This window comes from Zonotrichia albicollis, chromosome 6 (assembly GCF_047830755.1).
Source record: "Zonotrichia albicollis isolate bZonAlb1 chromosome 6, bZonAlb1.hap1, whole genome shotgun sequence".
In the NCBI taxonomy this organism is placed as follows: Eukaryota; Metazoa; Chordata; class Aves; order Passeriformes; family Passerellidae; genus Zonotrichia; species Zonotrichia albicollis.
In genome coordinates, this window is record NC_133824.1 from 46,997,135 (window position 1) to 47,024,205 (window position 27,071).

At 50.9% G+C, this 27,071-nt stretch overlaps 1 protein-coding gene across 1 annotated transcript; it reads right to left on the reverse strand.

The window, feature by feature from the left end:
• Positions 1-154: 154 nt before the first annotated feature.
• NUP160 (nucleoporin 160) lies at positions 155-26,804 on the reverse strand. Its single transcript, XM_014274156.3, has 35 exons — positions 26,555-26,804; positions 26,181-26,391; positions 25,062-25,284; positions 24,901-24,979; positions 23,580-23,694; positions 20,426-20,584; positions 19,465-19,542; positions 18,827-18,924; positions 18,129-18,213; positions 17,849-17,917; positions 17,146-17,229; positions 16,539-16,709; positions 16,355-16,454; positions 15,059-15,224; positions 14,393-14,508; positions 14,126-14,286; positions 12,870-13,003; positions 12,528-12,598; positions 10,890-11,049; positions 10,391-10,460; positions 7,631-7,729; positions 7,264-7,383; positions 6,496-6,591; positions 6,314-6,408; positions 5,583-5,679; positions 5,388-5,493; positions 5,112-5,272; positions 4,494-4,554; positions 3,253-3,363; positions 2,134-2,257; positions 1,829-1,930; positions 1,463-1,604; positions 776-901; positions 597-701; positions 155-517 (listed from the first exon to the last, which is right to left on the reverse strand). The coding sequence occupies exons 1-35, from the start codon at positions 26,755-26,757 to the stop codon at positions 431-433; spliced, it is 4,185 nt and encodes a 1,394-aa protein (XP_014129631.1). The 5' UTR covers positions 26,758-26,804; the 3' UTR covers positions 155-430.
• Between the last annotated feature and the right edge of the window lie 267 nt (positions 26,805-27,071).

Sequence of the window (27,071 nt, forward strand, 5' to 3'; positions counted from 1 at the left end):
CCCTTTCCCTTGAACCTCCCTCGAGCTATATCCACTGGGGATATAGCTCCATCCTACCCTATATCCCAGCCCCAGGATCAGGGCGGTATGGGGATGATCCCAGGAGAGGAGCACCAGTCCCCCCGCCTTTTCCCACCACATCCTTATGCACACCTCAAATAACAGTTCCATTTTATTAAAGTTGATGCAAAAACATACCAATAAATAAAAGAAATTCCCAACAGTTCCATGTCTGGAGGAGGCAGAGAGCAAGGGGGTGTCATGGCCACACACCCCAGCTCTGCTGCCACCCACTGCCCACAAAAGAGACAATGAGGGGACACGCCCTTCGGCACTCCACCTCCCTGAACCGGATCCTTATGGAAAACCAATGGGTAAAACCACAGCACTGCAGGGCAGGACGGTGACACTCTTGGCGATGTCACCTGGACTAGGGCCGGCAGTACAGGCGCTCCATGGTGGCCACGCTGACCTTCTGCTGGTAGTCCTCCATCCTATCGTTCAGCTTCTCATAGAGCTGGGAGAGAGGCAGGAGTCACGAGGGATCCCACCCTGTCCCAGCTCGCTCCCACGCCATTCCCCATGCCGGTACCCACCACGACGCTGTTCTCGCTGGCGCTGCTCTCCCGCAGCGCCTGCAGCAGCTGGTCTATGGCAGTGTAGGGAAGCCACATCGTGGGGGATGCTGGGGACAGAGGCACCTGGAACAGACAGGAACCCTCACATCATGTCCTCAGGGAACATCCCACCACACCCCAACGGTGGGTGAGCTCACCTCGATCCCAAAGTACTGGTGCCCTTTGCCCAGCACAGCATCCACGTACTCCAGGACCAAATCCACGGCCTCCTCCAGCAGATCGTAGTTCAGGTACAGGCGCAGCAGCTCAGCAGCATCCACTTCCTGCCAGAAAGAGGGAAACTCAGCCAGGGAATGTGACCAGGACTGGGACCACACTGAGAGAACCTGCTCTGTGTCACAGACATGTTTTATGAAAAATCCTTTCCTTAGGATTTTATCTCCTGAGAAGCTGAGAGACCTCAGAAACAAAATGTAAACAATTATTATCTGCTGCTGTGGAATGCAACAGGTGCAGCTGTGATTGGTTAGTTGTTTCTAATTAACGGCCAATCACAGTCCAGCTGTCCAAACTGTCTCAGTCAGTCACAAGCCTTTGTTATCATTCCTTTTCTATTCTTAGCTAGCCTTCTAATAAAACCCTTTCTTCTATTCTTTTAGTATAGTTTTAATATAATATATATCATAACAAATCAAATCTTCTGAAACATAAAGCCAACATTCTCGTCTCTTCCCTCATCCTGGGACCTCTACAAACAGCACCACAGCTCTGAGCCTTGGTACCAAGCAAAGAGCACCTGGCAGGTGCTCTGCAATGCAGTGAGGGTGACCTGGCAGCTCTGGGAAACCTGGAGTTTTGGGGATTTTGGGGACAGCTGTTCTCACCTTGTAGCTGTTAATGAGCCAGTTGGGCAGAGGTATCCCGTGTGCCAGGAGCTTGCTGATGACGCAGCGATGGTACAGGCTGTTCTGGGATGGGTAACGCTCCAAGTAGGATGACAGCAGCCTCCAGGCTTCGTCTGTGGCACTGCAAGGAAACAGTTCCCAGTGGAACACGTGCCAGCAGCTCCTGCCCTGTCTGCAAGGCCATGGTGTGCTCCAGGTGATGCGGGGACAGGGTGGAAGCACAGCTCTCCCCACATCCTGTGCCCACAGTTTAGGCCTTAGGGGTTTTAAGGACCTGAGACCCTCTGGATCTGCGCAGAGCTCCTGTCTGATCCTCCTCCTCCTGAACTGCGGAGATAAACCTACCTGGACTCCTTGGTGGTGACCAGGGCTGAGAGTTGGTTGGCTGCCAGCCAGTCCCAGGCCTTTGCCTGCTCTGCTTCCCCTCCCAGCTGGAGCTTGATGCACCTGCACGACCAAAAGCCACGGGAAGGTGGGTCCCTCCAGAGCCAGCCCCTTCCCACCAGCATCAAGGTCCCTTACAGGACTATTCCCAACAAACAACCCAGCTGGACTGGCAGGGAAAGAAGGCTCTTGGGTAAGGCTCCACGCCCAAGCCCCTGCATCCCTCCAGCCCTGCATCCCCTGAGGCGGGAGGGCACCGGACGTACTTGAAGGTCAGGCCCTCAAAGATGGGCGTCAAGGGCAGCTTGAAGGTCTGGCACAGGGTGATGGCTGAGTCGAAGAGCCCGGCCCGCACCAGCAGAGACACCGTTTCCTCAGGTGTGGAGTTGCCTGAAGGGGAGGAAGAGCAGGTAAAGCCTCCCCAGTAACACCCAGTGCTCACAGGGCCCTGCCCTGTGTTACTCATTCAGAGATGCAGCAGCAGGGTGCCAGCAGCCTCCAACACCCTGCAGCAGTTCTCCTCAATCCACAGCTGGAGGCTTTCCTGGCCTCCAGAGCATCCCATGAGCCCAGAAGTTATCCCTGAAGGGACTGGACAGAGCAGCTGTGACCCACAGAGCTGTCCCTGATGGAGCACCAGCTGGAGAGGGACACAGGTAGCAATACATGACAGGGAAATGCTGCTGCTTACAATCATTGAATTGTTAAGCTTGGAAAAAGATCCCCAAGATCATTGAGGTTAGGGAGAGGACAGCCTCATCACAGGCCTGCATCCAAGCATACATATTCTGGCAGCACAGAAACTGTGGCACTCGGCTCCCTGCGTCACCACTCTGCCCTCAAAGCAGCTGTTCCATCCTTTCCCTGCAATCCCACACTGGGAAGTCACCTCCTCCTGACATTTAGAGGGGAAAGATGTGGACGTGTTGTGTAACTTGTACCAGAGATACTAAAATACTCCAGGTGGGAGAGCTACACCTTCCTGCTTCCCAGAAAGGAACAACTTTCACAACTTTTTAACGCTGTTCCATGAAGCAGCATTGTCCAGGAGAAGAAATTATTCATCACTTAAAAACGTTGAATTTCATGATCTTGAAGGTCTTTTCCAGCCTTAATAATTCTTTGCTTCCATTATTACCAAAATGCCTTTTTTGTCCCAACTCAGAAGCTCATCCCACCTCCACTGCAGACCACCAGAGCTTGAAAAAGCCAAAAAAAAAAAGGTAAAAAAAAGCAAGGAAAACTTAAAATTGGTTCTCCCGATCTGCATCTCAGCCCCTGCAGAAGTCAGTGGCTGGATTTCATGGTAGGGATGAGAATTTGATGGTCCCTGGCAGCTTGTGGGCTTGCCTCTGGGACAGGACAGAGCGGCTGAAGCCCCTCACCTGCCACAGCTGCTGCTGACACGTCGTGTTCCACCAGGGTGAGCCGGATCCGTGCCAGCAGACATTCCCTCTCCAAGTCCTCCAGCTCCAGGATCTCGATCTGGCGAGTGCCTGGAACAGATGATACTGGGCTCTCAGTACTCCAAAAAGGGCTCTAGGCACTGTGCAGAATGTCATGGAATCACAAAAATGGTTTGAGCTGGAAGGGACCTTAAAACTCATCCACTTCTGTTGGCAGGGACACCTTCCACTAGACCAGGTTGCTCCAAGCCCTGTCCAACCTGGCCCTGGACATTGCCAGGGATGGGGCAGTCACAGCTTCTCTGAGCAATCTGTCCCAGGAGCCACAGCACCCTCACAGGGAAGAATTTCTTCCCAACATTCCATTTAGTCCCATCCTCTGTCAGTCTGAAGCCATTCCCCCCTGTCCTGGCACTCCATCTCCTGTCCAAAGCCCCTCTCCAGCTCTCTTGGAGCCCCTTTAGGCACTGAAAAGGCTCTGAGGTCTCCTTGGAGCCCTGGTAAAAGCATCTCTACAACCCTCTGCCATCCTAAGAGGATTTGTACCCCAAAAAGCACCAAAGGAATGATTAGGATTTGCTGACTCTTCCCCACTCCCTTGACTGTGCTTATGTCCTTGATACCATTGTCCTGCTCCTCCTCCTCCAGATGTTAGATAATATTTGGGAACAGCTGCTGCTTTGCCAGCCAGGCACCAAAAAAAAAAAAAAAAAAAAAAAAAAAAAAAAAAAAAAACCCACCTCTTTAGAAAAAGCAGGTTTAAAAATACCTGACCTTAAATTTTCCTACTGGAACACTGAGGATAACCTGATCCCACATCCTGGGCTGTGGCAGACACAGGCAGAGCTTATTCCCATCAGGATTTCCAAAGGCAAAAACAGCCTTGAAAAACTAGAAATTGGCACAAAAAGCTGGTTTTGTTTTAAATTACAAGTTACTTCCACTGAAAAAAAAGTGCTGTGAAGGCATCAAGCTGTTAGGAGCAGGCACAGGAGCTCCTTGGGGAATAGCTGTTCCCTTGGGGAAATTGCTGTATTTCTCAGGGAATGGTGGCAGTGTGTTGTTGGAGACACTGGGAGATTTAATGACCTTAAAATCCCACAAGTTATTGATGTGGTGGAGGCAGGAGCTGCCCTGAGCCATGTCCCAGTGCCCATGGGAGCTGCAGAGAGGCTGTGGAAACTCCAAAGGCATGGGAAGGACCAGGACTGGGCACTTACTGGGAACAGCCACGCACTCCCCATCGTGGCTCCTCTTCGGGGACGCTCCTGGGCGCTCGTACTTGCAGGAAAAAGCAGAAAGAGGATTTATACCCACCTGCTTTCTGAAGGATAAATAATAAAAAAATAAAAAACACTGATAGAATAAATCCCAACAAGAGCTCTCCATTTCAAGCCTTGATTTGGACCAGGGAAGCTGTGCAGTCCCTTGGGAATTCAGGTTAGTTTATCCCAGGCTATCAGGAACATCAGGATCAGGTAACCAGGCTGCAGCCACCACCTCCCTGAGTCCTGACTAGGATTTGAAACACAACTCCTGGGATTTGAAACACAACACTAACTCTCCTCTGGACTGGTATTCCAGCTGTTCACACTCCCCAAAACATTTTCTGTCTTCAGCATAAGGTGATATACTCCCATGTCTATCCACCAGCCCATTCCCAAAAGCTATCCCACTTCCTCCTGCCCTAAATAGGGGGGAGTGGCACAAGGGTGATGGATGGGATCAACGAGCAGAGCAAGACAGCTGGTCACAGGCAGCAGATAAGAAGTCCAATGTCTGTGCTCCCATCAGAAAGGATTCTGGAAGCTCCTTGTCAGGAAGCTCAGCATTCTCACCACAGCCCCGGAGGCCGGCTGCACTATCCAGGCGTATTCCGGGCGGATCAGGCGCAGGCAGTTGATGGCAGCCAGGAAACAATTCCCCTGCTTCTGGAGCCCCCGCAGCGTCCGCACCTCCCTGCCCAGCCGCATGCCATACTCAAACATCACCGTTCCAGCTGAAACCAGGGAAAAGCCATCAGCCACCAGCCTGGAGAAAGAGGCCACACAGCTGGCAGGGCAGGGAAAGGGTGCCCCAGCAGGTGGGCAGTGCAGGTGCATCCCAAGCTTTACCTTTCCGGTAGTTGTGCCGGTACACGTGGAAGGCGTAGAGCAGCTCGTAGTAGTTGTGAGTCATCAGATCCACGGCCCGAGCGTGGGACTCGATGATCCCAACGACCTGCAGTACACAGAGGCTCCAGTGGGTCCATAACACCCTTTAAAGGGAGGGTGTGCCCCCCACCAGCCGTGATTCCAGAGCAGGATTACCTCATTGTGCAGGTTCACGTAAGGAAATTCCACCAAGTCCTGGAGCTGGGATCGCTCGCACAGAACCACCACTAGCTGGCGTAAGCAATCCAGCTGCCTGCAGAGGGAAGCACAACCCTTTGGAGGAGCAGGAATAACCCCAGGAGCAGGAACAAACCCGAGATTTAAGCCACAAACAACCACTCTGTGACAAGCTCCTGCCTTCCAAATGAGCTCTGCAGGGTTTTTCCTGGCTAAGAACCAACTTAAACCTTCAAGTTTCTCCTGTACTGGAAACAGAGATCTTCTGGAAAGGCCTCTCTCAGGAGGGCAGTCTCCCTCCCTCAAATAGTTAAAAAGCATTCCTATTTCTCCCCATTATTGCAATATTTTTCTCTGCTAGGATAAAGCTTTCCCTAGCCAGTTCACTTCCCAAACTGAAATCTCAACACTAGATCTTTTTATTAAGCAAAATCAACTAGGCTCCTACAGCTTTTAAACATACAGTGCTATACACATGATCCTTCAGTCTCTTCCCTGTTTTTCTTCCTCTCATTTTCCTCTTTTAAGAGGGTGCCAATCCGAGGTGTCCTTCAGATGAACATCCAAAAATGAATTCTACATTTTTAAAGCCACCTCTCACATTAACTTAACACAGCAGTCATGCCCTTCCCTAAAGTGTTGTTTTCCTTTCAGTTTCATAGAAAAATGGGACCATGGACCTCCACAACAAAGATAAGCCTGTCACCTACCTGCCTGGATCTGGGTTTTGTGTTAAGGCTACATAGGCTTCACTGTTGTGCCCCAAATCCAAGTGATGTTTGAAGATGCAGGTCCTCAAAGTAGCCTGAAAACAGCACAAATCAGTTATAAACCCAGCAAGAAGCTCCCGTGGAAGAGGTTCCTGAAGAAACAGGGAAAGAAGTGGCTGTACCTGGCTTCTCCAGTCATCTGCTGATTCCATGATGGCCAGGGTGGCCAGCTCGATGACCAGCTCTGGCAAACCCAGCATCTCCAACAGGCGAAGGACCTGGAAGGCAGGAGGGTTTGTTGTTGTTTTTATTTTAGGAGCTGTTCCTGCCCCTAAAGTCTAATCCCTTAAATATCTTTAAAGGGGAATATTTGGGTAAACCGCAGGGATCTGGATGAAATCCCAGCACAACAGGACCAGATTGTAGCTTCTCTGGAGGATCCACCTCTGTATACGGGGGATTTTTGAAGCATTTCAAGCATTAATGATTAGTTTTCTGGATCCTAAATCCAGGGAATCCCTCACCAAGAGCCCAGCTCCAGGCTTGCAGCCTGCCTGAACCACAGCATTATGCAGAAGATAGATCTTATCTCAATTTAAACATACTCATTTTAATTTGCCTCAGAGCTTAGTAACCCTTGCCTCAGGCAGCATCTTACATCGAGCCTGGACATGCCTAGCTTCTGCTTCCAGCAGCTGGATCTCATCCTGCCTTTTTCTGCTGGATAACCAAGTCCTTAGCTATTAGGAAACCAACAGGTGGAAAGTACCTAAATTTCACATACTCAGCTTGTCATTACTCCCAAACAAAGAAAAGAAAGTACACATTTCACATTCCAAAAGCCAAGTTTTCTGAGGCTCAAGTCACTTCCCACTAAGGCAGGGATAGAGCAGGAATTCCCTCTCCAGTGTGGGAGGACTTGGTGCCAGTTCAGCTGCTCAGCACTGTACCTTGTTGTAGTACTGCAGGCGTGGCGTGGAGACCACCTCGCCCTCCTCGGGCTGGATCAGCCTGTCCAGGAACTCCTCCCTTCCCACCTCAGAGGCAGCTTGGCAGAAGCAATCCAAAGCCTGGAAGCAGACCTGGAATCAGCTCGCTGTCCCCTCAGGAGACTGATCCACCTGCTGTTCAGGTGAGGGGACAACACTGCCTGTCCCAAGCTTGTGAGATCTTCCCAAGAGCAGATCACACCGTGCCGCTCCAATCCCATCTCTTCCCAAGGGGATGGGATTGCTTGGGAAGGCTGCTTCCTGTGCACCTCCCCCTCCCAAGGGAAAAGGTCTCAGACCCTGGGAAGGAGATGAGGGAAGGCCTCACCTTGTGTCCTTCCCCCATGACCAGGTAGCACCTGCCCATCATGAAGCAGCAGGAGCCCATGTTCACGTGGCACCAGGGCTGCAGCAGTCGGATGTATTCCTACAGGAGAGAAGGAATGGAAGTTTGGATTCAGGTCAGCACTCACTTGTGATCCACAGGCAGCCAGGACCAGCAAGATTTTGGTGGCTCCTTTAGCTACTGTGCTCAGGCAAATCCTGGTTCTCCAACTCGAGAGCCAGTCTTTCCAACCCCACAGTCCCTTGGATGCACTGATCATGAAATCCTGGAATGATTTGGGTTGGAAGGGACCCCTTAAGCCCATCCAGACCCACATCCCTGTGAAAGCCAGGGACACCTTCCACTAGACCAGGTTGCTTGTCCAGCCTGGCTCTGGACTCTTCCAGGGATGAGGCAGCCACAGCTTCTTTGGGCAGGCTGTGCCAGGGCCTCAGCTTCCCTACAAGGAACAATTTTTTCCAGTACCCCATCTAGCCCTGCTCTCTTTCAGTAGGAAGCATTTTCCCTGTCCTTTCAGTCCAGGTCCTTCTCCAAAGCCCCTCTCCAGCTCTCTAGGAGCTCCTTTAGGCACTGGAAGAGGTTTCCAGGAGACCTCCTCTGCAGGCTGAATGTTCCCAGCTCTCCAGAGCAGAGCTGCTCCAGCCCTGTAAGGGGGACATATCCCCCACATGTTCCTGGGAGAAAAACTGCTCTAAACAGCTCCAGTGTCTGTGTGAGCACCTCAGAAACAGCTCCCAACACAGTCAAAAATCAGACAGGATTCTTCCTACATCCTGTTGCAGGGACAGAGCTAGGGCTGCAGTACAATGGGCAGGACAGGTGCTAGAAGGGGAATACCTGTGCAGGAGAGGGCCAGCAGCCAGGGAAGCACATGGATTACAGCATATGGGAGGGAGTGCTGATGGCACTGAGGGCACAGACAAAGTGAAATGACCCAGCCTGGGCCTGTGCCAGCACAGCATCCTCGTCATCCTTGGAGGAGCAGCCATGTCCTGTTAGCAGGGCCGTGGGACTCAGCAGGAATTGGGAAGAGAAACCAGGACTTGGAAGCCAAGTCACCTCTACAGGTGCACAAACCACCAGCACCTCTTGCCTCACCTTTGCTGGCCATGAGTCCTGTCAAAACCATGTGGTGACGTATCTGGAGCACAGATTCACTCCCTGGATTAGCAGCTACAAGGGATAAATCCTGCTCCAGCTTGTCACACACAATGAGCAACACAGAGAGCTTTGGCCCATGTCCCAGCCCCCTGCTCTGTCACCAGACTGCCCCTGTGCCCGTCTGCTCCTTGCAAGGAGCCTCCTGTACCCCCCCAGTTCAGGTCACCATGCTCACAGCAAAGCTGTTGTTATCTCCCTGGGGTCAAGGCACTTAATCCAAGTTTCCGTGAGCGACTGGGATCAGGGAGAGGAACAGAAGGCAGTGGGGAGGAGGAGGAGCCAGGCTCTGCAAAGATAAAAGCCTGGAGGAGACACCAGTGAGGCGAAAGAAATGCGAGGAGATTCAAAGCCTGCACATATGCCAGGAGGGAGAATGATGCTGCTCCAATCTTGACATTTCCTGGCTCAAAAGCTCTGAAGAATTGAAATTCTTCTCTCAATTCTTCTCAGCAGCAACACAAAAGGAAGCAATTCAGCCCCCAGGTATGAGGGGCTGGGAGGATAAAAGGTTCTGCTGAAAAACAGGTCACTAACAGCCTGCCTGGCCTGCTGCCTCCAGGAATGCCCAGACTGGGATAAAGCTGCACATCACGTGGAGCTGCAGACAAGGAACTGTGCGGGTCAGAACTCGAGCACAAGCAACTCCAGCTTCCAAGAGCACAGGGAGAAAGGTGGAAGAACAGTGATCTGAAATACAGCAGTCTAAAACCCCTGGAAATCAGGAGTTCACCGTCCCTGCTACTAGGATGCCAGGAGCAGCCAGGGATGGAATGATGACAGGTGTTTCTAACACTGGTTTTTTATTAATAAGGACATTCAAGAAATAAATCAGTCCTTTCTGGACTGAAGAAATCCTTCTGAAGCCAGGTCCCATGGCAATCCCAGGCAGAGGTGGTACAGGAAAGGCTGTGGGCACACCAGCTGCCAACAAGCTCTAGGATTGCTGGGATATTTAAACAGGCTCTGCAAAGATGTTTCAGGAGCGCGGCGTCACGCGGTCAAACAAGCCCTGGGAGAATAAACTCTTCCACAGAAAGGGAATAGCATAAACCTGAGTATCTGGATGCTCTTGAAAACAGATGAAAGAGAAAATGCAGAAGATGATTCCCCCATGGCAGGGGAGTGGAATGAGATGAGCTTTAAGGTCTTTTCCAACCCAAACTGTTCTGGGATTCCACAATCCTAAATCACTCCCCATCAAACACTCTGTGGCATTGTCTCAGCTCAGAGATTAGGGGTGGCGGTTTTAAACTAAAACAGGGGAAATTTACACTGGATATTGGGAAGAAATTCTTCCCTGTGAGAGTGGGGACACCCTGGCACAGGCTGCCCAGAGAAGCTGTGGCTGCCCCATCCCTGGCAATATCCAAGGCCAATTTGGACAGGGCTTGGAGCAACCTGGGACAGTGGACAGCAACCCCGTCCATGGCAGGGGATGGAACTGAATGAGCTCTGAAGTCCCTCCCAATCCAAACCATTCCAGGGTTTCATAACTAGGGGAAAGCAGAGCTCCAGCACTTGGAAGGATGATGTTTCAGGGAGGTTTCCAGCACCTGTGAGAGGCTGGCATGATGCACTCACCTGGAGCTGGGTGTACTGACAGCTCCCCATCAGGCACTCTGGGAAGAGGAAGCTGGGATTGCTGGGCCATCTGAGCAGAGGTTAAGGAACACAGGACAATCCAGTCTGGAAGCCAACATGCCTCTCATGCTCTGTTTGTGGGGGGGAAAGGAGAGAAGATTAAGCTGCTCTTTATACAAATCATTATTCTGTAATAAGATTTATCCATATTAGAACAAAATCACCAGTACATCTAATCCCCAACTCCTGTTACCCTTCCAAATCCCCCAGCATCCCACCAAGTCAAGTAGTGAGAGCTTAGGGGCTTAAAGTCAAAAACTCAAATCCTTTATCGTGCACCTAAACAGGATGAAATCTGTGAAATCTTAAAATACCCACAAATCCCATTAATGCCAACAACCTCACTCATTCAGGAGGTTTGTCTTGGAAATTTGGAGGTCAAAACATGATTTTGGAATGGCAGGAGGCTCAGTGGCAATGGATTCACAGCCAAGGATACAGGAGAGGCAGAAAATCAGTCACTATTGAAGTGATAAGGTGGGGCCAGTTCAAACTTGTCTCAGCCAAAGAGGTGTTTGGTTGCAGGAAGAGTCTGGATATGATGTGTTTTCTGGCCACTTCCTGAAAGAAGAGCTCCACGATCGTTTGAGGGCCAGACACTAAAAGTAGAAATTAAAGGAACAGTGAGTAGAGAGCCTGCAGTAGAGATGCCAGGTTTTCCACCCTGTCCTGTGCTCATCAGCCCAAGCAGTACAGATTAAGTCAGGGCAAACCAAAAACACGTTCCACACTCCAACTTGTTGGTTTTGGATTTCTCCTGCTGTCTGGTTAAGTCAGAGGGAGCAGCAGGAGATCAAAGTGCCCCATCCTGCAGTGTTTATTAACCACAGCTCAATTAAAACACACAAAAAAAGGGCTCTGCTCCCTCTCCACTTGTTATTCCCAGCCCAGCTGCAGCTTTCCAGCATGACAGGGCTGAGGGAGTGCTGAGCTGGCTGTTCCATTCCCTCCCTCCTCATTCCAGCACCCCAAAAATCCCCCCTCACTTACTGTTCCCAACGCCTCTCCCTGAGCTGCCACCTCCTTCCCTGGGTTTCACATATTTCTTCCCCAAGAACAGTGGCCAAACAGGACTTTCCTCACGAGCCAGCCAAGAAATAACCCACGACACCAGCACACACAAAGGATGTTTTCAACTCCCCTGACATTTCCAGCTGCCTCCTGCACCCAGACTCTCCATCAGGGAGAGCTCAGGCTCTGAGGATCACCAATGTCAGAAAGTGGAGGAAGCTCTTTCCCAGCTCCCACGTGGCAGTGCTGCCTGTTTGTCCCAGATTTCCCCAGCTCCCTCTGAAGTATCTCAGCCTCCAAGTGCTGACTAGTCACAGCAGGCTCCTACCTGCATGTTTCCTTCCCATCCCTGTTCACCTCCTCCCTCTGGAACCACTTCAAGGCCCACATTTCCCTAATTAAGCAGCCTTATGTTCTCCCAATAAAAAGCTAACCCAAAAGTTACATCTTTACAGCAGAACTTAAAAAATATGAACCAAATATCAGCTGCAATGTTTTGGGGAGGTATTTTCATATTTTTAAACGCATTTTGAGCAAGTACTTGTACATTTTCATGCTTCCCTGAGCTGCTGCTCTTGGTTGCTGTAGGGTAAAGGGTGGAGAGCAGGACAGGTTGGATGGAACAGGTTGCTCTGAGCAACTCCAGCTAGTGGAAGGTGTCTCTGCCATGGCAGGGGGTGGAACTGGATGAGCTTTAACTGGTCCTTCCAATCCAAGCCATTCCAGGATTCTGTGACAGACCTGGTCTGAGCTACCACAGCCACTGTAAAGTACACGAGGGGTAAGTTTGGCTGATGCTGGCAGGGTTAGAATGACAAATTTTTGGCTCAGTGAGGCATTCCCATCCTTCTCAGGCTGAGAGTAAAACCTGAGTTCAGTGCTAAGATCCTTTGTTGCTGCTTTGTTGTTGGGTTTTTTTTGTGGACAGCCTGACAAACATCCCCACTTAAATCAGGGTCATTCAACCACACAGTCCATTAGCTCCCTGCATAAAGCACTTCCCTTAGGTGGCAGAGTCAGGCTTAAATAACTGAAAGGGAGAGTTGATGATCCGTGGACACCTTACCCAGTTTGTGTGGTGTCAGAGCAGTGGTGTCTGCTAACTCCAACACGGAGAGATGCTGCAGATTAGATTCCCTAGGGAAGAAAGGAGCCATCAGTGAAGAGACAACAAAACGCCTCCCGCTTTAACTGTGCTCATTGTTCAACTCCTACGGAGCACAGAACAGCGAGGCCTCACAGGGCAGATTTAGCACAAGGCAGAGTCAGCTCAGAACATGGAAGGGAAAAAAACCCCTCCCCAGTGCTCCTGGAGTGATACTCCCACAGGAACCACCTGCTTTCCACACCAGGAAGGGCATTTCAGGCGGATTAAGGAGGACCAAAGGCAGGTGAGGCAGAGACTCACAGCGTGTCCACGGGGACGTCGGAGGCCAGGCACTGGCTCGCCCACCGGATCAGGAAGTAGGACAGCAGCAGGGGAGAGGTGCGGTGCAGCAAGTCCTGCTGGGACTGGAAGAGCTGTCCCCCTCCCAAAACCATCTGCAAGGAAAGCCCAGAGCTTGGCACACTTGGACCAACAGCAGGACAAGAGAGCAGCAACCAGAGAGGTTTGTGGCAGGCCCAACTTATCCCTTCTGCAAACAGCAAGGTGCTCAACAGCCTGGCAGAACTCAGCCCTCCCAGGGAACCAGCAGGAACTCTTGCCCCACGTCTGGAAGTGTTCAAAGCTAGAGTGGAAGGTTCTTGGGGAAACCTGGCCTAGTGGCAAATGCCCCTGCCCATGTGAGGGGCTTGGAATTAAACAGTCTTTAAGGTCCCAACCAACACAAAGCATTCTAGGATTGCTGTCCCTGACACTGAAACCGTAGCTTTGCTGCAGAGATCGCCTCAGGGTCTCCATAAGCTCCAGCAAAGAGTCACAGGAGATGAAACAATCCCAGATTTTGAAGGATACAGGTACATCAAGGTGGGAAAGCAGCAGGTCACATGCCTCATGGTCTGGGAGAGCCCAGCTCCAGAGGGCACCTTGCAATGCACCTTAAATGCTACCAGGATAACCTTATCCAGGAAAAAGGGATTTATTTTCAACCAGGAAACTGCTGGCTATTTCTAAGCAAATAATATTGGTTTAAACAAGGGTGTCCTTGTCTGGGGACTTGTTCCACATCGCTGAGTTCATCCAAATCAGCAGCACCTCGCCTCACGTGGCCTCAGGCCGGGTGGGACAGACCCAGACCAGTCCATCCCACCATTCCAAACACAGCTACCATCGTGGGGGCTGTTTGCTCTGGCTGGAGCAGCTTCCAAAGGGTTGAAACTGCAACCTTGGGAGTGTGCTGCTAGAGAACAGAGCTGCCATCACTGCTGGGAGAGGGACAGGGCAGAGGTGGAAGAGCTGCATGTGTGCTGATTCACACAGGAGGAGGCTGGAATCCATGCCCTCCTCCCACAAATACAGCTTGGCTTCCTGCTTCCTAGATGTTCATAGAGGAATAAAGGGAATTAGGCTGCTTTGCTTAGGAAGACAAAAGCAGCTGGAGGAGAGAGCAGGACCTGCCCAAGCCTCGGGCTATTCCAACAGCCCTGTGGGATGAGACAGAGCTCCGCCCTGCACCAGCGGCAGAAGCCCACAGGATCCCAGGTGCCAGGAGCTGTACTCACGGGATCTCCGAGGCGCAGCAGGAGCTGCTGGAGGATTAGCAGGTCCCGGCAGAGGAGGAAGCGCACGGAGCAGATCTTGGCCACCCCCCCGCACACCACGTGCGCCGCGGTGCTGCTGCCGAACAGCTGGGACAGGCTCATCTGCGGCGCCAGGTGCGGAGCTGAGGGGAAAAGCACCCAGGTGAGGCAGGAGCCACACAGGCAGGAACCATTCCCAGGATAAGGGCACTTCCTAGCGTTTCCCAGAAGCTGCTGAAGAGCTTTCACCTCTTTCCATGTCGGCGTCAGTCTCGTAGTCCATCTCTCGGATGAGCAACCCAATGGCATGGATGGGGTTCCTGATCTCCTGCAGTTTGCTGTGGATATCCTCCATCACATTTTCCCTGCGACATCAAAAAGATCCTCATCATCATCATGAACAGCAACCTGAGGTTCCAACTGAAGAGGGCTCCCTTACACTCCCTTCCAGTGAGGATCAGTATCTGATCAGCCTGGACATTCCTGACTGGAATCCTTGACTAGCTTGTGAGTTTTATTACAGCGCCTGCAGGGACCAGTCTATTTATTCCACTCCCACAGGCTACCAGGAAATAACAGCCAGATAGCTGGCATTCCACAAGGAAACAATTTGGGTTAGCACAGGAACCACACAGGACCACAAGGTTTGACCAAGGCTCTGATCTCTCCCTTCTGTCTCCAGGCACTTCTTTTCACACCTAACAGGATTTTGTGCCTCCTCTGCTCTCAGGGCTGTGGATGGAAGACGCTGCCAACAACTCCAAACCATGGTCGTCCCTATCCCTGGAAAAGTCTCCTGCAGCACAGGGCAAGGAGCCCACGCATCTCAAATGCCCTTGGATGACAGGCAGGGACAGCTCTGGACAATCCCAGCTCAGCCACTCTGAGAAGCTTCTGGAAAACCCATCTCCTTACGTGTCATTAGCTATCAAGTCCTCCAGGATCTGCTCTGCAGCCTTTTCTGGAGGCTGGAGGCGGGAGCAAGCCATTTCCATGATGAATGCCATTTCCATAGAAATTGATTCTCCGATCAGGCGAAGGCACTGGACAAGACAGACAACATCACGAGACATCTCCAAATCTGCAATGAAAGAATCTAACTGTGTATTTTCCAAGAGATTTCCAAGGGAAGGTGGGAAGACCATGCAAAAGCCAGTTAGTTCAGCTCCTATCACCAGTAACAGCAGACGGGTCCCAGTTCCCTGTGCCAAACCTTCCCCAATAACAATGAGGCTGAATTAAAGCTCACGAGTCAACAAGGGAAAGATTTGAGCTTTATTATTCAGAAAATAAAAAATGATGCAACAATAAAATACTTAAATTCCCTCCAAGGGATTTTTTCCAGCCACAGGTTGAAAGAAAATAAGCAGCACAAAAAAATATATCCTGAAGAAAATGGCTCAGCTCAGCTCTGCAATCCTTTATGGGTCAGATTTTAAATTAAATCCCATTTTTTGGGACCGTGACTGTTTAAAACAGCCAGGGGAGGAACTGCTGGGGCTCCTGCTGAGGCTCCCAATCCAGCTCAGGCCTCCAGCTTTCCTTCCCTCTGCTCCACAAAAAGCTCAACCAAACAGATGACGATCCCACTTCATAAAAATATATAAAAATCACTCAAGCATAAAAATGGAGCTTAGGTAACATTTTCCATTGCCTTTTTCTTAGTGAAACAGCATTCCAGGGCCAGCAAAGCACAGAGGGCACTGTGGTGACAATATTAATGACATGTTTTCCATACTCTGGCATTCACTTCCTGGACACAAGGAACAGCACAGCCCCTTTCCACAGCTGATGTGAAAACATTTCATAAATCCTGGAACGGTTTGGGTTGCAATGGACCTTAAAGCCCATCCAGTCCCACCCCCTGCCATGGGCAGGGACACCTTCCACTATCCCAGACTGCTCCAAACCCTGTCCAGCCTGGCACTGGACACTCCCAAGGAGTGTCCACAGCTTCTCTGGGCACCTGTGCCAGGGTGTCCCCACCCTCACAGGGTAGAATTTCACCCAACCCAAACAATTCCATGATTCTACTGGCAGCCTTGACACTATTTTCTAATTGCTGGTGTGAGCATGATGGCAAATTTCACAAAAGAACTACCCCTGCAAAGCCAAAATAAAACTATTTTCATGCAGCTATGGATCAGAAGCTCTTCAAGGGATCTCTATGGAGATCTCTGACAGGAGGGGAGAAACTCCATGTATTCTCACCTTCAAAGATGGCAGCATCATCCTCAGTCAGGAGGTGCTCGTTGGAGAGGAGATACAGATGATCAACCAAGGAGCAGGGCACAAGGAAGGACATGGAGCCCTGAAAGGTGAGGAGAAAGTCCTTGAGCTTCCCAAATCCTCTGCAGAAACTTGTTCAGGGAACCTCACCCCCACCCAGCCTCACCTTCTTTAGCAGGCACACCATGCTGGTATAGGGGTTCAGGTGCAAGGCCAGGGGCCTGGAAAGAGCTTCCTGGTACTGCAGGCAGCAGGCATAGAACTTGGACCAGAATTCCACCTGCAGCTGCCAAAACTCCTCTGGGGAGCACTCGTATTCTGTCACACTGCCCTGGAACTGGTGGGGGCAAAACAAGGGAATCAGGAACAGCCAAGTGAAATAAGAGCAGGATAAAACAAGGGAATCGAAGCACAAAAAGAACATAGGGATCTCTCAGGCAGGTCTCCTAATAATTGTTATTTGGAAGATAATCGCTCTGTTTTGGATTCTCTTCCAAAATGATGTGCAACTGCTCTGCAGGGGTGGTCTGGGCACCATGGGATGGGTGACCAAAGTGCACACAGGGAGCAGAGGCAGAACAGCCAGGATTCCAAAAACCCAAGAGGGAAAGGAAACCCCAGGCAAGAAGGATGAAGACTTGTATTTTTTTTTAAAAAGTTACATCATTCTCTTTGGAGAAAAAAAGGATAAACTGAGGTGTGGGGTCACCTGGCACCTAAAATATCATGACACCACGTATAACACAATATCCTGGAAGGAAAATCCATCTCACCTCATTTTCCACAGCTAAGGTGACCTCTTTCCTTAACTCATCCCACGTTAGATCCATGTGCCTCTCAGTTCCTTGAGAAAAGATCTGCAAAGCAGCACAAGAAACTTGGGTTTTAAGGCAAAATAAAAGTCTCAACAAAGGTTTAAGCAGCACTCAGTGAGGTAAAGCAGGACAAGAGCATCAGCCAGCACTTTGTGGGATGGAAGTGTTAAAAAAAAGGTCTGGATGCTAAATTTGGGATACATGGATGTGTGGCAATGTGCAACCACCACAGCTCAAGAGATTTAAAATGTGTGTGGTGTGGCATTTAGGGAGGTGGGTTAGTGGTGGCCTTGGCAGTGCTGGAGGGAACTGTCAGACTCCACCACCTCAGAGAGCTTTTCTGACCTCAGTAATTCCATGACACATCCTGACAAACAGCACCACAGAGCGCCGAGTCCCCATTCTCCTGGCTACATCAGCAGGAATGAAAAACAAGCTCATCAACTTGCTGTGCTATCCGAGGGGGAAAAAACCAATTATCTGGATTCCAGGTTCCATCTCCAGCTGTGGGCACACAGCAGCTGCAGCCCAGCAGCCACCAACTTACTCCAGGGACTCCCCATGAAAACAGGCCTGGCAAGAGCTCCAAGGAATCTTGCTGCCTCACATCTAAAGGGCCAGGAGGATGAACAGAGAGCATCCCAAATTCCCTCTCACTTACCTGCAAAGCCTTCTGGATAGCTGCATTAGTGAACCGGCCCGGCATGAAGAGATATTCCAAGTAGATTTCCTGCAAAAAGATCGTCACTTAAGGAAGCTCAAGGATGAGGAGAACATTTAAGCTGCTGTTTCTGGTCTTTCCTCTCATTATCATCATCATCCCCTGGATCTGTGTTTCTGTCCATACCCTGCTCCAGCCTGGGATCAAAAGTGGCTTCCTGCACACTCCTGACTTTTATTCCCATTCTCTCTCCTGAGTAGCCTCGTTATTTTTGGCTCACCCGGGGATCCTGATCCTGCCGGACCGTCACCTCCTCCTCAGGGAGCGGCTGCACAAACACCTGGTTCCACTGGCCTGCAACATTCCTGCAAGGAAACAAACCTGGAATCAGCTTGGCATCCACCTGAACCAAACCTGTGGCTTTCATCAGCAAAAACAACCTTCTGGTTTTTCTGGGTTCCACACCCAGAGGGTGTGGAAAAGGAGGTTTGTGCAGTGACAAGGGACAGATTTTGGCAAGAGAGGTTAACTGTGGCATTCCTAGCCATAAACTGATGGAACACTTGGTTGGAATCCTTCATTTAATTCAACATTCTCCCCATCCCATAAACTCACAGGCAACTCCCAGACTGACTAGGAGCTTCTTCTAAAATTTGCACACTCACAACATTTTTCATCCACTGTTCAACTCCCTGATTCTGCACCAAGCCATCCTCTCAGCTTTATATTCAGGGATGATCCTTTCCTATCACCATCTCCCCAGAACATGTTTTTTCCTGGAAGGGACCACCTGGTTCTTTTGAAGGAGCTGTGGGGAAGCACAACACTCCCTCTGCCATGCTCAAACTCCACTTTCAGCAATCCTGCTGCCTGGATTTTTGCATTTTCCGTGTTCCAACTTGAGTATAAATCTCTGAGTGGAGGAGTTCTGTCAGGGTTTTTCTGCAGTTATCCCAGTGATCCATGCCCAAAACTCACTGCTCAAAGTTGATGTATTTCACAACAGTTTGGTTCTCCTCGTTGTGCCACAGTGCCCAGATCTCAGCCGAGGTTAAGGCAAAGTCAACCAGAGTCTCCTAGGAAAGAGGAAAAGAGCCAATTTCCTTTCTTATCCCCAAATGAGAACACAGAGAAAGGTGGGTACTTAACAGCAAAACATTCCCCTGCGGAATTTAACAGGCTTTGGGTATTGTTCAGTCTGGAAAAGAGAGGGCTTTGGGGTGACCTAACTGCCCCCTCCAGTACCTGAAGGAAACCTATAAGAAAGATGAATAGGGAATTTCAACAAGGGCTTGGAGTGACAGGGAAAAGGGGAAACGGCTCCAAACTGAGAAAGAGGAGATTCAGATGGGATATTGGAAGCAACTGCTCCCTGTGAGGGTGCTGAGGCTGCCCAGAGAAGCTGTGGCTGCCCCATCCCTCAAAGTGTCCAAGGCCAGGTTGGACAGGGCTTGGAGCAGCCTGGTCTAGTGGAAGGTGTCTCTGCCCACAGCAGGAGATTGGAACAACAAGAGGAGCTTTAAGGGGTTTCTTCCAACCCAACCATTCTGTGACTCTGTGATTTAAATCCCAAAGTCCAGGACTCTTCCTCCTGGGGGCCAGGCCCCAGCTCTCACCTGTGAGGAGAACAGGGAGGAGATGTGGTCAAGGCTGTAGCGGTTGCTCTCAGTGCTCACCAGCTGGAAGACACAAAACTACAAAAACGCCTCATAAATCATTTCCTGAAGGACTAAACCAACACATCTCATGGAGCATCACTATTCCAGTCCATCTCACTGCCTGGTGCTAGGGGTAACAGAACCTGGAGGACAAGAGAGGTGAGCTGAGCACACCACTGGACCCTCTGCACAGAAATCCTGGCTTCACCCTTCTCCCCAAGGACACTTATCCCTGCCTGGACCCAAAGGACTCCCAAGTCTTTCCAAACACTAAACTTGAAAAACTGTAAGACCACCACACCCAGCACTACCAGTGACCACAAGATGTGGGAAAAGAAGGGGACTAAGGTGGGAAAACCCCAATTTCTCAGCTGCAGGCCCAGCTCTGCATGTTCTTCCCAGAGCAGAGCACTCGTGGGACAGCAGGACTCATGTTACACACTCTTGTTCTGTGTGGGAATTCCCTGGAGAAAGGGATAAGCTGTCCAACAGATGAGCCTGGTTTGTGCTGTCCTTCCTCTCTTGCTAAATTTATCCTTCTCCACAAAAAGTTCTCCCCAAGTTGCAGAAGCATCCACATGCTCCCAGGAGCCTGGTGTAAACACACCACCAGCATTTCCATGCTTTTAGCTCCTGTTGGACCTTTCCTTTTCCCACGGCACATCCACTCTTTCAGAGCAGGAGGTAAACAAGTGAACCAGCCCTCGTGGATCAGTTTAGTCACACAGGGAATTCCACTCCCAGAACTCAGGCACACATATCCCCCAATGCTGTGGAGGGAGGGGGAAATGTTTATTTAGAAACCACCGATCCCTCCAGAGGGCCACAAGTGAAACTTTTCCCTTTTCTTGCCTTCCAAACCCAAGCCCTAGGGGAATGACTCCTCCTCCCAGAGGCTGAAGATCCCAGGGCTCCATACCTGCCCTCGCTTGGGAGCGTGCATGTAGACTCCCAGGTAGAGGCCCAGGGACTGGGAGAAGGCCAGGCGCAGGCGGTGCCCGGTGCCGGCCGCCAGCCGCAGGTCCCGGCTGACCGGCATGAACTCCAGCAGGTCCGCCACCATCAGGCACATCTGATCCTGCAAACAACCAAAGCAGCAGGAGAGCAGCTTAGAAAACAGTCTGGGTTGAGAAACTGCTCCTCTCCTTCCCCTTCAGAAAACATCTGCCCAGAACTTTGCACAACAGATGTGAATTACGGCTCCGTACGCTTACCTGAACCACTCCTTGGCTTCTCCCAGCTCACCTGGGCCCCTGCCCACCAATCCCATGGGCTGCCAGAGCCCAGGCATGCAGGAGACAGCTTCCCCTCCCTCCCAGAGCACATTCCAGTGCCACTGAGCCGTGAAAGCACGGTGCTGCTCCATTAGCTCTGGCACTCAATATCTGGAGCGAGAGGCTTTCACTAACTTCCTATTGACAAAGACACTTTCATTACTGCTGTACTGCTGAAAGCAGGAGAAAATCCATTTGGGATGGCTCCTTGGGCTTCAAAGCACTCCTGCCTGCCTTCCCAAACGCTCCAGTAGGTCTGGAGGAATGTGTATCCCAGGAATGTGCATGCTGCAGTTGAGACAGCCACACGTACATTGCATGATGGTACACAGAGTATCACCATACAATACCAGAAGGCTCCAACCCATACACAGTAACACCTTACCACATCAGAGGTGTCTGCCCATACAGAGCAACATCATCTCACCTCCAAAAGCTGCAAGCATCTGCTCATCTTGTCCTTCAGCCCAACCTCTCATACCCCTTATTGCCCATGCACTGCACCTGTGAGCCCTCTGTTCCCTTGCTGAATGGTCAGTAACCCCTCAGCACTCCATGGCTCATCACCTCCAACACTGCTCACCTGCCTTTCACAGCTGTATCCCATTGGGGATGGGGCTCAGGCACAGCCCCACTCCCAATTCCCACAACCTGTGTGCCTACAATTCCCTTTTTTTTTATTTTAAATAAATGCTACGTCTACTATTTCTCTACAGGGCCCTTGCAGAAGAAATAGTAAACATGGTACAAGTATCTGTTTTGTAGGTTCCACTAACTCCAGAATGCAGCCCTGTACTGACCCTGATTCACTCTCTAAACTTGCATATTATTAAAATCTTTATACTTACATTTACAGAATATTGACAATATCAACAGCAATTAGAATAAGCCAAAGGCCAAACACCAGGGTATCAACAAAATCAACAGCTATACAATTCTCCCAATAGCTATACAACCTTTAACAATATCTATAATTATACAGCTATATAATTCCAAGTTATCATCCTTTTGCAATTGTTAATAAAATAACAGTGAGATCAGTGTAGAATGGATAAAATGCGAGCACAACCCTTTGTCTACATAAAACATACTTTGTAAATACATTTACAAAACTAGATCTAAAATGGATAATATGCAAAGACAACCATCCAGTAATAAAAACAAGAACAAATTCCAAGACAGAACATTGCCTAAGTTGCAAACAAAGCCCAACAAAATGTGAAACACCGGGAAAAGTTGAGCTCAAGTCACTAGGTTGGTTGAGGGCTCTGTCATTTCCACAGCTGGGCTCCCTCATGCCATTTCCATTTACCCAAACAAGGATGATTATTGACACAGAGAATATGGAATCACTCCATCCAGGCACTGTGCTCTGAATTTCTCCCTCTGGGAAACCTGCTGGTACCAGTGCTTGCACTCAAAGACAGCAGGATCCCCTGAGGGGCTCAACTGGCTGGATGACTGCAACTCAGTATTGTTCTTTTCCACAGTGCTCCTATCCAGGGAGCAGTTCCTTCCCACTGTGCACCACAGGTATTCCAATATCCCCTCCATACACTGTAGTTAGGAATACTTGGGTCTTTCAAATATCCAGGTTTACAAAGAAATTCAGTATAGTCACCTGATGTGGAGTACAGTTTGGTTTATGCAACCCAATTCAGCTCAATATTGTACTGCCCATATCTTCTTCTGATGCTGCACAGGACACCAGGCAAACTGGGGGGCTTGTCCACAGCCCACTAAGACAGGTGATTGTTGGGAGATCCTTTCAACATGTAGAAATGTGGGCATTTGTATTCCACAGTATCACTGTGTTGATATTCTTGCAAGGGAAGACAAGAAGCTCTGCAGTGTGAATAGCTGGAGGTGTGCCACATCCCCCAGCTTGTCCTTTGCAGCTCTGTCCAGGTCCCACAGTCTTTTCCTAACTTCTTTCCAAACACTAAATGCAGTACTTGCATCAGTCTTAAAATCTTATGACTTTGCCCATCGTAAAAGACTAAAAAAGGCATAGTCAGTATTCTCAACTCCTATTTTCCACAAAGCTTTCCATGTAGATAAAACACTCTGTTCTTCACTTGGTAAGTTATTTCCCTTTATGTCCTCAGCAGCTCAACTGCACCCCAGGCGTCAAAATCAGTCGGGTCCAGACCAGGCAGCTTCTCCTGCTGCTCTCACCACCAGGCTGGCTCTGTCTCAGGCTGTACCTTGCCCTACAGCCCAATCCTGAGTCACATCAGGGTCACCAGAGGTCACAACATACACCACAGCACAGGCTGCAGTTGAGAGGGCCACTGTACAGAGTATCACCACACAGTATCAGGAGGAGTAAACCCATGCAGGGTATCACCCTACCACATCAGAGGGCTTCAGGTGTCTGCCCATACAGAGCAACATCATCTCACCTCCAAAAGCTGCAAGCATCTGCTCATCTTGTTCTTCAGCCCAACCTTTCATACCTCTTATTGCTGATGCACTGCACATGTGAGCCCTCTGTTCCCTTTGGTGATTGGTCAGTAACACCTCATTACCTTCAACACTGCTCACCTGCTTTCCACAGCTGCAGCCCCCACTCCCAATTCCCACAAACTGTATGCTTACAGGAATGAGGCTGGGCAGGAAACCCCTCACTTCACTGACACTGCTACAAACACACACCACGACTGTTCTCACATACTGTCCCAAATCCCAGTGTGCAGAAGCCACAGCCACAATTTAAAGGGACACAGATCCATGCCAAGCACTCATCTGTGATTCCCTGGGCTTTGTTTTGCTCCCCCAACCCCAGGTTCTGCTCACCTTGTAGGACCACATGCGGAGCTTGTGGTCCTGGCAGAGGGCGAAGAGGAAGGCATCGTGATCCAGGCAGTGCACCGAGAGGCTGACGGGCACATCCGAGGGGCCGCCATCGCCCCTGGAAAACCAGAGGTTACATCAACACCTTCAAAGAAAATTCTCCATCCCTGCAAGTATCCAAACCCAGCCTGGACACTGGTCTAGTGGAAGGTGTCCCATCCAGGGTGGGACTGGATGAGCTTTAAGGCTCCTTTCAACTCAAGCTGTTCCAGGATTTCATGATGCTAAAATCATGGCAGGTGCACAGATCCAAGGCAGTGGGGTTCTTCCATTGTGCTTAAATCCAAATAAACCACTAGGTGAGATCAGGAGAAGGGAATGTTTCAGCATCCACAGAGGAGAGGATCCCACCACACCAGTGACACCAAGTTTTTCACTTGCTTTGGTGGAACTGAAGCAGATTCCCATTTCCCCATCCCCAGTCTGGTACTTGCAAAACACAGGTGAAGGATCCAGAAGGAAAAAAGGATCCAAGCAGTCCTGGCATGGATCCTGCCAGCCCCTGACAAGGACCCAAGAAGCCATGAGCAAGGATCCTGACAGCCCCAAATGATGCCTTGAGTTTTAGCTTTCACGTTTTCCAGGTTCCATACTGCATCAGTATAGAACTCTAAACTTCAGAAATGTTAGCAAGTTCTCTTCCCAGTTTAGTTAGACAACACAATCCTTTTCTAACCCAAGAACCAAGGACACCATTGCAGCTTCAGGCCCAAAAAGTATAAAAAGCAGCAAACTGAGGAGAGCAATCTGTAAGGATGGATCCCGCTAGGATCCTGGCAAGGATACTGCCAGACCCTGGGCAACACCCCCACAATGGCCAAAGTCACTCAGGGCATCAAAGGACTCACCCCCACTTCCAAGAAAAAGGCTCTAGGACTCAGCTCTGCTCCCAAAGCCACCCTAAAGATCCCAACCCACCACGCAGCATCCGTGTGATCCCCACGTAACCTCTGCTCGTCAGGAATACGCCTGGCTCCTCAGCACCAGGGCAGAGTAATCCCTAATCCATGCTGGCTGCGAGCCACATCCTGGGCAAATCCTTGAAGGCCAATTACTAGAGAACATGTTCACAGACACATGGAACAGCAGGACCCTGCTAATCCAGCATTCCACTCCCAACTTCCGTATTCTGATAGCTCCTGTGACCCCCTTAACTTTGTTGGGTGGAGTATTTATAGGTGCCTGTGTGGCTCAAGCTAAAAATTCCAGGTGAGGGGATCCAAAAGCCAAAATTAGCTCAGTTTATCCATCCCCAGGCACTCACCTGATGGCAGTTGGCATCCAGCCTGTGAGGAAACGCTGCACCACCGAGCTCTGCTTCAACTCCACAAAAGAAACACTTCCTTCAAAAACAAAAGGAAAATCAAAAATGAAGATAAAGTGAAACTCCAAGACAGGAGAGGGGTTGTAGTGCCCAATCCTTACCAGGAGCATCAGGAGGAGGCAGCTTAAGGACAAAGATCCCTCCTGAGGCAGAGGGAAGGGCAAACAGAGCCTCCCCCTCACTGCTGAGCCAGGCTGCAGAGGCCACAGAGTTGGGAGCCAGCCCTGGCACGCTGGGAATCACGTAGTAATTGGAGGGATCCCTGATGTGGATCTTGCTGATATCTGTAAACACGGACTGCACTTGGCTCTCTGTTATCAGCTCCTGTGGGGAAACAGGAGAAAACAGCCTCAAGTTGTGCCAGAGGAGGTTTAGGTTGGGTATCAGGGACAATTCCTTCATGGAAAGGGTTATCAGACACTGGAACAGGCTCCAGTGGTGGAATTCCCATCCTGTGTGGATGTGGTGCCTGGGAACATGGGTGGCCTTGGCAGTGCTGGACTCCATAAAACATGAAATCCTGAGCACACATACCTAACACGCAGGGAAAAAAAAAAAAAAACACAGCAGACATCGATGGAATGGCAACTGTCTCCTTGACTTTTCCAGTAAAAAATCTCTGGCATAGCTCAGAGAAAAACTGCTGCTGACACATCCCAGGAAGAGCAGCTCTGCCACAGCACAGGGTCATCCCTTGGGAAAGCTCCCCAGAGTTTTAAAAGCAAGAGAGAAGCTCTCCAAGAGAGGAGAGGATCCTGGTAAAAAGCAGGCACTAGAGGAAAAGTCAGAGCAAATGGGGAGAAGCACAGAATCCTGCAATGATTTCAGTCAGAAGAGACCTTAAATACCATCCAGCTCCAATCCACATCCACGGAATGATGGTAAATGTGATATAAACCCTGGCAAGGATCTATCTGCCATGTACAGATTCCAACCCAGACAAAATCAGCCTGCAGCCTTTTCAGCTGAGGAAAAAAAAAGACAATCCAACCAGGAAGGGCTCTGGAAAAGCTGAGGCTCAATCCCAGCAGCAGCTCAACTCCAGTGTCATGACACAGGCTGGACACCCAACCAGTTCCTGAGCAAAACACAGCTAAATTCCCCAAATCTCCACTTTTCTTCTTATTCACGCTGTATTTTGGGTCGCCTACCCCTTCCCAAGCCCTCCCTGTGCTGACAGGGTCCCCTGCCCCGGTCCGGGCGGCATTCCCGGCACTCACGCTGCGGTAGAGGCGGGCGGGGTGCGGGAGCAGCAGGCGGTGCACGGTCTGCGCCGTGAGCAGCAGCACCACCAGGTGACTCTGCACCTCGCACAGGTGGATCCCGCCCGGCAGGAACGGGCAGCCCTGGATCCGCAGCCGCACGGCGTTGTTCAGCAGGTTCACGTCCAGGGACTCCTCCACCAGCTCCACCGTGTCCCCCGACGTGCTCCTGCGGGAACAGAGGGGCAGAGCTGAGCATGAGGAGGGTCTGAGAGGGGAGAGATGAGGATGAGGAGGATCTGAGGGAGCGGAGGGTGTCAGAAGGGTGAGAAGGGAGAGGTGTGGATGAGGAGAGTCTAAGCGAGGCAAGGCGGACGGGGGCGTGCACTCACCATCGCACCCAGCGATTCCTGGTGGCGGCCCCGAGCTGCGCGCTCTCTTGGTAGCAGAAGCCGCCGGCGCTGTCGCTGTAGCGGCCGGCGGGGAGCGGGGCGATGCCGGGGGGCACGAAGCTCAGCTCCTGCGGGGATCGCGGCGGGGCCCGGCCGGCCGCGCTCAGCTCAAGGCAGCTCCGCGCCGCCAGAGCCGCCGCCATCTTGGGCCGCCGCGTTCCCGCCTTGGCCGCGCGGGGCACGGCGGGAAGGGGAGGGAGCGGGCGCCCCCACGCGGGCGGGAGGACGGGGGCAAGAGGGGACAGGACGCCCCCTGGCGGGCGGGAGGACGGGGGGCAGGAGGGAGAACAAGGGAGGGGAGGGGAGGGGAGGGCTCGGGGCGGGAGGGTGGGGAGAGGGATCGGGCATGGAGATGTGGGAAGGGGACTATGGGGAGAAGGTGTGGAGAGGGGCTACAGGGAGAGGCTATAGGGAGAGTGGATATGGGGAGAAGGTAAAGGAGATTTGGGAAAGGGGT

Excerpts from the sequence above, each read along its gene's own strand:
- NUP160 (XM_014274156.3), bottom strand. The coding sequence starts at position 26,757 with ATGGCGGCGGCTCTGGCGGCGCGGAGCTGCCTTGAGCTGAGCGCGGCC. Across the intron at positions 26,392-26,554 it reads AGGAATCGCTGGGTGCGATG|GAGCACGTCGGGGGACACGG; the intron begins GTGAGTGCACGC and ends CTGTTCCCGCAG. Across the intron at positions 19,543-20,425 it reads ACGCTCCCAAGCGAGGGCAG|TTTTGTGTCTTCCAGCTGGT; the intron begins GTATGGAGCCCT and ends GCGTTTTTGTAG.